The 7,670-nt window shown below is 52.3% G+C and overlaps 2 protein-coding genes and 4 non-coding genes across 7 annotated transcripts in view; 3 read left to right on the top strand and 3 right to left on the bottom strand.

The window, feature by feature from the left end:
- The window catches only part of HES7 (hes family bHLH transcription factor 7), a 6,136-nt gene extending 3,618 nt beyond the window's left edge, over window positions 1–2,518 (top strand). For both annotated transcript variants that reach the window (XM_025040192.1, XM_015597383.2), the window contains exons 3-5: window positions 7–102; window positions 678–765; window positions 1,083–2,518. In XM_025040192.1, the coding sequence (XP_024895960.1) occupies window positions 7–102; window positions 678–765; window positions 1,083–1,534 (636 nt within the window). In that variant the 3' untranslated portion in view covers window positions 1,535–2,518. The remainder of the gene's footprint in view (window positions 1–6; window positions 103–677; window positions 766–1,082) is intronic.
- TRNAR-UCU lies at window positions 2,090–2,176 on the bottom strand. The gene is given in 2 exon segments: window positions 2,090–2,125; window positions 2,140–2,176. It is a non-coding gene; the product is annotated as a tRNA-Arg (tRNA).
- Window positions 2,519–2,682: 164 nt separating the features above from the next.
- Window positions 2,683–2,764, top strand: TRNAL-UAG. Its single transcript has one exon. It is a non-coding gene; the product is annotated as a tRNA-Leu (tRNA).
- Window positions 2,765–3,206: 442 nt separating this feature from the next.
- TRNAQ-CUG lies at window positions 3,207–3,278 on the bottom strand. Its single transcript has one exon. It is a non-coding gene; the product is annotated as a tRNA-Gln (tRNA).
- Window positions 3,279–3,827: 549 nt separating this feature from the next.
- TRNAK-UUU lies at window positions 3,828–3,900 on the bottom strand. The gene has a single exon. It is a non-coding gene; the product is annotated as a tRNA-Lys (tRNA).
- Window positions 3,901–4,189: 289 nt separating this feature from the next.
- Window positions 4,190–7,670, top strand: part of ALOXE3 (arachidonate lipoxygenase 3) — a 20,583-nt gene continuing 17,102 nt past the window's right edge. Inside the window, exons 1-3 of the mRNA XM_006922350.3 lie at window positions 4,190–5,214; window positions 5,818–6,022; window positions 7,109–7,190. Coding sequence (XP_006922412.1) covers window positions 5,068–5,214; window positions 5,818–6,022; window positions 7,109–7,190 — 434 coding nt within the window. The 5' untranslated portion in view covers window positions 4,190–5,067. The remainder of the gene's footprint in view (window positions 5,215–5,817; window positions 6,023–7,108; window positions 7,191–7,670) is intronic.

Raw genomic sequence — 7,670 nt, 5'->3', positions numbered from 1 at the left:
TCCCAGATGCTGAAACCGCTTGTGGAGAAGCGGCGTCGGGACCGCATCAACCGCAGCCTGGAAGAGCTGAGGCTGCTGCTCCTGGAACGAACCCGTGACCAGGTCAGTCCTTCTGCCATCCCCGGAACCCCCAAGCACTCCATTCTACCGTCCCAGGGCTTCCCACTTGGGTGGGAACACATCCTCCATTGGCGACCCTGGCCCCAAGGCATCCTGACCTGAGTCCCGTCCTTGGAATCCCATCCCAGACCCCCTCTTGCTCTCAGAACGCGATCTTCGTGGCCACCCTTCGGGTCTGTAAGTTTCACACCCGGCTTTGTAAATTTCACTCCCGGGTAGGGCAGTTTCAACCTTTGAGTCTGTAAATTCTTCCTCCTCTCCCCACCCCACCCCAACCCCGACCGGCCAGCAGTATGGTTAATTTCACTCATGGGGTTTGCTATTTCAATGAGGGGTTGGCATCATCTCCTCGGATTGGACAGTTTCGTGTCCGGGTGGTCGAGGACCGTTCTTGGTCATCTCCACTCCGCATTCGGTAGCGCGCTCGGTGGTCAGAGCGCAAACGTGATCCGGGGGCATCCCCAGCTCCCGCATCCCCCCTCCCTTCTTCCCCCTGCCACTTTCCCCCCTCTCTCCCCACCCCTCTCTGTCTTTGCGCCCTCCCCTCCTGTCTGTAGAACCTCCGGAACCCGAAGTTGGAGAAGGCAGAGATACTGGAGTTCGCCGTGGGCTACTTGAGGGAACGAAGCCGGGTGGAGCCCCCGGGTACAGCGCGGGGGTGGGGCAGCTGAGGGAGGGAGGGGGGATTCACCCAGGCCCGGGCCGGGGTAGGTGGGGTGGACCCTGCGGTGGACGGTGGGCTTGGGGAGCGGCAGGCTCTGCTCCGAGGCGAGGTTAATAACACCCGCGCGTGTCTGTCTCTGTCTCCCTCATTTTCTCCCTCTCTGCGTCCATCTGGCTTTCTGCTTCTGTCTGTGCGCCTGTCCGGCCTTGGTATCTCCGCGCCCCGCCCCTTCCCTTACCCCTGTTGGGCCCCTGCCCTCCTGTCTTCCCGCCGGCCTCACCCTCCACCGCGGCTCCAGGGGTTCCCCGGTCCCCAGCCCAGGACGCCGAGGCGCTCGCCAGCTGCTACTTGTCCGGCTTTCGCGAGTGCCTGCTTCGCCTGGCGGCCTTCGCGCACGACGCCAGCCCGGCGGCCCGTGCCCAGCTCTTTTCCGCTCTGCACGGCTACCTGCGCCCCAAGCCGCCCCGGCCGGAACCGGTAGATCCGAGGCCCCAAGCGTCGCGCCCACCGCTGGACCCCGCCGCCCCGCCGCCTGGCCCCGCGCTGCACCAGCGCCCCCCAGTGCATCAGGGCACCCCTAGTCCTCGCTGCGCCTGGTCCCCGTCCCCTTGCTCTCCCCGCGTCGGGGATTCCGGCGAGCCGGCGCCCCTCACCGGACTGCTGCCGCCGCCACCGCCGCCTCACAGACAAGACGGGGCTCCCAAGGCCCCGCCGCCCCCACCGCCCGCTTTCTGGAGACCTTGGCCCTAAGCTTTGGGGGGTGGGGGCGGGGGCTGGGGGTAGGGTAGAGACTCCAGCCTGAGGGCAGCAGAGGGACCCGGGCGTCAGGGCGAGGAGGTGTTGGGGAGGGCGGCGGGGCGCGCGGGCGCAGCGCGCGGGTGAGATGTGGTCTATATTAGAGTATCTATATAAATATATATTTCCCTGGTTCCTGTCCCTTTTCCCTGCCCCCATTGCGTCTAGGATTGTACCCTCTCTACCCCTGGCCTAGCGCCAGTCCTTTCTCGAGTCCCTAGTGCATGGAATAAAGTGGTTATTAAATCCCGGTGTGTCCCCGAGCCAGGGGCCTGCCTTTATCTCGGCGTCCACGCCCATTTTCCCTCCCCTTCTGTCTCCCGCCCCCCAGTCCTGCTCTCCATGGCCCAAGCCTCGGGGCAGACAGGTAAGTAAAGAAGCAGCGGAGACTGAGGTTGGAACTGAAAACTGGTGGAAAACACAGAGATAGGGTAGAGGGAGAAGGAATGGGAGCCTGTAAGAAAAAGCCGGATAAAAAGGAAAGGGCGGGGGGGAAAGTTTAAATAAAACCGACTCTGGTGGGATTCGAACCCACAACCTTTGAATCGCTCTCTCGTCACTAGAAGTCCAATGCGCTATCCATTGCGCCACAGAGCCACCTGGCGGGCGGAGGCATCTGACGGCTTACGGGTACTAGCATGGGAAAAAAGGGGTGGGAGAGGGGTGGAGAAGTGGGAAGGGGAGTGAGGGAATTGGGCGGGCGTGCCAAGAGTGCGTGGTTTGGATTTCAGAGGCCTGCCTCACAGAGGTAGTGGGCAGGTGAACCAGGTGGGAGTGCGGGCGCTCATGGGTATACGAAACAGGGAGAGAGTAACCGAATATGAGCGAAAGGGCGAGTACAGAGCTCCGGCTGCCCGTTTGGGAGATGTTTCCAGCCCAGGTGCACCTTCCTCCCAAATGTTGCCCCACCCATCCAAATAAACTCGTTCGTTGTAAATTTCTGTGTCGCTATTTTATTTTGTCTGTTTGCTTTGCCGTCAGTTGGTCCACAATCCTAAATCTCGATGGTTTCTAAAGAAGACCAACTTAATACAACCTTCCCCTATCTTACCTCTTTCCTCTACTATCTTAGGAGGACTGTGGAGAAAGTGCTTTTTCACGCAGGTAGCGTGGCCGAGCGGTCTAAGGCGCTGGATTTAGGCTCCAGTCTCTTCGGAGGCGTGGGTTCGAATCCCACCGCTGCCAGACCACAGTTTTTCTCGTTATCTACGCACCCTGTAAAAATTCATAAAGAGACCTTTTAAAATATTTCGTTTTATGAGAACTGCTGTTACGGGTCTCACCACTGTCTTCCCTCTGGTATTCCAGAGAAATCCTAGGTCTGCATCCTATCCACAATCCAAGACTTAATGGAAACTGCCGAAGTACTCATTTCTTAACTGATCTCCATTAAACACGTCCTCAAATAATATTCTTATCTCTCAAATTTTGCGCAATATGTTGTATATTTAAATGATTTACTGTGTGTTCTCTGAGTGATACAAGCTCCAATTACCTAGTCTGCGAAGTTCAAAAAATAGCGCCCTAGTTTGCTTTTCTTTTCACATCTTCTCGGATCATAAGAGAACCTCATATATGAAAATAATTTATAATAGAACATACTAATTAATATTCAGTGAAAAGAAGAAGGTTCCACCGAGATTTGAACTCGGATCGCTGGATTCAGAGTCCAGAGTGCTAACCATTACACCATGGAACCTAACTCCCAAATTATCTCTGAAACTTTATATACTATCGAACTTCCTGTTTTGTGTGTCTTCATACTGTATCGTTCACAGAAGAAGAAACTGCTGTCGGATAAGGCAAACACCGCTGTCGAGCACTTGAAATAGAAATCGAGATATAGTCTAAGTGTAAAATAAACACCATACGTAGAAGACAGTACAAAAAAAATTGTTAAAATTTCATTAACACTTTAAAACAATTGATTATATATTAACATGCTAAGATTTCGGATATATTGGGTTAAAAAATATGTTTTTGACATTAATTTCGACTTTTGATTTTTACTGTTTGTAACGAGGCTACTAGAAAATTTAAATTAGCATATATGGCTTGCATACGTACTGCTCTCTACTTCCCTTTTACGTATTCGTTCTGCGTTCTAAAACCTTGACGCACTTTGTAAAACTTTCTATTAAAACCAAGTAATAGTATACTTGTTATTCTCCTTTGTTTTGTTCGAAGGAATACTAATATTAACTGCACTCAAAAGCAAATAGCCATGTTCAGATTGGGAAAAGTGTAACGCCCGAACAGGGACTTGAACCCTGGACCCTCAGATTAAAAGTCTGATGCTCTACCGACTGAGCTATCCGGGCTCCTGCACACTCGTTCCTATCTAATCTTTAAGAGTGTTGCTTTTGCGAAATTCCAGGCTAGCAGAACAGCCAGGGAATTCTATATATGGGAGAAGAGGACTCAGGCATAGATCCCGAAGAAGCGGGAAAAGGCGGGAGACTGCTTATCGTGCTCCTTATCCGGCCTTTCTCGAAGACAGCTCCTGCCAAGTTTGAGACGCTGCGGTGCCAGGACTGGCCGCGCGGGGCCGCTGCTGGCTACGGGCTTCCACCACCAGAAGGTTCCTTTCCCAATCTGGACCACCTAAATCTCTGGCACCCTCGTTCCCGCCCACCCGCCGGAAAGCTGAGCGCAGGCCGGGAGTGTAAAGAATGCCACTTTGGACCTTCAGAAGAAGTACGCCCGAGTCCACTTCGGTCCCCTGACTGTCTCCATTGAAAAGGAGAGATTGAGATAGGGCGTGCCAAAGATCGGGGACACAGTGGGCCAGGAGTGGGGATGGTGGTGCAGTGTACGGGGTAACAGGAGAGTTGTTTCTGACCCCCATGCAGTGTTCAGGTTTGGGTGTGCGACTCTCCTGCGTGTGGCTGTAATCACGTGTGATTTATGGTTGAGTGTGACTTGTATAAAATGATTCATATGGATGATTCACAAGTAGGAATGTGGGTGCTCTGTGCCGAGTTGTGGTTGAGAGAGGAAGAAAGGGTCTTGTGGGGAAGTTGGGACGTGGGCAGATGAACAAGGGCCCCAGACCATCAATAAGGCCCCTGAGCAGCAGGAGGGCAATGTCCCAATCATACAGTCGTCACCTACTGTCTCTTTCTCAGCACTTGGTTCCTCCCTTCCCAATGGGGCGAGGGCTCCTGATATCCATCTGGGTGAGTCCTGTCCTGTCAGCCAGAGGGACTGGCTGTGCCAGAAGCAAGCAAGCAATTATTAGGGTTCAAGTGTGGGCGAGGTGAGGGAACCCTCAGTGAGCCAGGGCAGATACCAGGAGCTTCGGGAGAGAGAGATCATCCCAGAGAGAGCTTGGCCTTTCCTCAGAGGCCTACCCAGCCCCCTATATCCCTTACCCAGTGGCTCAGAGCCCAGCAACTCAGTCCTGCTGGGCCTGCGGCTCACCTTCAGGCCAGCTGCTGCTGGGGCTAACCTTGCCGGGGGTAGGGGCGTCCCTCCTTTCCCCCATCATGGCCGTTTACCGCGTGCGTGTGACCACTGGTCCCTACCTGGGGGCCGGCACGCTGGACAATATCTCCGTCATACTGGTGGGCACGTGTGGTGAGAGCCCCAAGCAGTTGCTGGATCGCCTGGGCAGGGACTTCACTCCTGGATCGGTGAGTACAGAGAGGGAGGAGCGACCCCTGAGGTGCAGGGCGGGCAGAGGACCCTGAAGGAGGGGAGGATGTTCCCTTCAGGGCTCATCAAATCTAGATGCCGGCGCTGACCTCCTCACCATCCCTGTTCTAGTCCCTGTCTTTCCTGGATATGATAAACCTTACCCAGGCAGGGCTGTTAAGGAGCCCTGGACAGGAGGTCAGAAGAATTTTGCTGACTTCCTAGCTTCTCCTCTCATAACTGAAGGTGGGCTTTGGGCAAGTAGCTTGAACTCCCTGAGTCTGGATTTCCTCTTCTCTGGAGAGGATCTGCCTGCCTCTGCCAGGCCTCAGGATTGTTTGCTGGTGGGTCTTGGGGGGAGGGGGGAGTGGGCCTCCAAGTGGGCTAGTAAAATCCAGAACTCACTCTGCTTATGGTAGCTGTGATTGCTTCTGCCTGGATGAAGAGGTGGCTTCTTCTAATTCACACAAAGGCACCACATGGGTTAGCAGTAGCTCAGGTTTCTATGCCAGAATAGATGTAGGTATAAATGCACCTTGCAAAGTGCAAGGACAGTCTTGGCAGTTCCTTGCCTCTAACCTGCTTGTTCTCTTGGTCCTCAGGTGCAGAAGTACAAGGTGCGCTGCTCAGAGGAGCTGGGTGAGCTCTTGCTGCTGCGTCTACATAAGGAACGCTATGCTTTCTTCCGCAAGGACTCTTGGTACTGTAGCCACATCTGTGTCACTGGCCCTGATGGTACCCTTTCCCACTTCCCCTGCTATCAGTGGATTGAGGGCTACTGCACCGTAGAGCTACGACCAGGAACAGGTAGGCCAGAGTCAGGGGCTGGCTTGTGCTGCAGAAGGTCTGTTGGGACTAGGGGTGATGTCTCCCAGAGCCCAGGGTATAGGGAACAGGGTTGGGGTTAGGGTAACTGGAAGTCAGGGCTCCCAAGTAGATGCTTTCTGAAAAAAAGTGAGCCTCTAAGACTCTGAAGTTCAAGGGCTTTCTGGGCAGTATTTACCCCTCTGGTGACACAGTGACTAGACATGCACTCATATACACTCACACCACCCAGACACAGACACAAGCACACACAGATGGCCGTTTGCTTTCCGCTGACTCTCCCTGTACTTCCCCAGAGTGAATTCCTCTGGAGCCCAGAGAGGAACTAACCTGCAAGCTGAGTAATTGGATTTCAACAGGTAGAGAAGCCCTGAATGTTGAGAGAATTTAGCTAAAAAGGCCCTGTCAACTACTACCAGCTTTTCTGGTGTGGATGAAGTTCCAGTGAGGTGCTGTTAGGATTTCTTATTGAATTTGGGGGCCTTTCAAGAACACTGGGCTTGAGCTTTTTCAGCCTCTGAACTCTCATATCTCCTGAGCTGTCTGATCTGAAGAGGCAAGACTAGGGCTACTCTAAGGTTTGAGATGAGTCTTAAGGGTGAGAGACGCTATTCTAGGTCAGGGTGAAGTGAGTGAACATTGTCCCTCAGCCCATAGTGAGTTATTCATAGACCTCACTCTGAACCCTTATCTATCATAATAGTAATCCATTCATCACTTCACAAAATATATTCATTCACAAATATATTGTCAAGCGCATGCCATGTGCACAGTGCCAGGCACAATGCTAGATGCTGGGAATACAAAAAAATGAATACAATGTGACTTCTGCCTGGAAAGAGTTTATAGTCTTGAGAAGGAGATATACATGCAAACAATTAGGTAGATTGTTATAATTTGGAGGTAAGGTTGTCCTGAATCCCTTCTACTGATGAATGCACAGAGAATATGGGGCATCCATGTCACTGAGGGATTGAGTTCAAGGGTTAGGGGGTTCAAACAAGCTTTGCTGGAGAAGATGTTATTTGAATGAAGACTTATACGATGAGTAATTTTCATTCCCCACAGCAAGAACTATTTGTCAGGACTCCCTTCCCCTCCTTCTGGACCACAGGAAACGGGAACTCCAGGCCCGACAGGAATGCTACCGGTGAGGGTGACCTAATTTGACTTCTTTCTCCATCATTATTCTGATCTCAGACTTAATCACCCTGTTACTAGCTCTGACCTCAGTTCCAACTTTGTGGGCCAAACTACGATCAGGACCATTATTTAAACCTCAATCTAATACTGACCTTGAGTTCAGACCCAGAACATCGGTACCAATAATTGTCCCAATATCATTAGTGAATCCATACTCATCCCTAGCTGTCCTTGATGTGACCCAGATGTCATATATAGCCTTAATATTGATGAATCCCAGCCCATCCTTAGCCTCACCCCCAAAATAGTTATGATCTTACTCCCAACACAAACCCTACTCTAAACCAGGCCTGGACGTTTATGTCATCTTCAAATGCTACCCTGATCTGAAGCCTCAGGGAGAAGATTCTGATTCTTTGTCACCTACCCAGAAAGTGGGTGTTTTCTAGGAGTTTTATTTTCAAAGCATGTCTTTAAAAGTTAAGGT

The sequence above is a fragment of the Pteropus alecto genome, unplaced genomic scaffold, assembly GCF_000325575.1.
Source record: "Pteropus alecto unplaced genomic scaffold, ASM32557v1 scaffold398, whole genome shotgun sequence".
NCBI classification, from domain to species: Eukaryota; Metazoa; Chordata; class Mammalia; order Chiroptera; family Pteropodidae; genus Pteropus; species Pteropus alecto.
The sequence above is the reverse complement of the archived record's forward strand: the minus strand, read 5'-3'. Positions and strand labels throughout refer to the sequence as shown.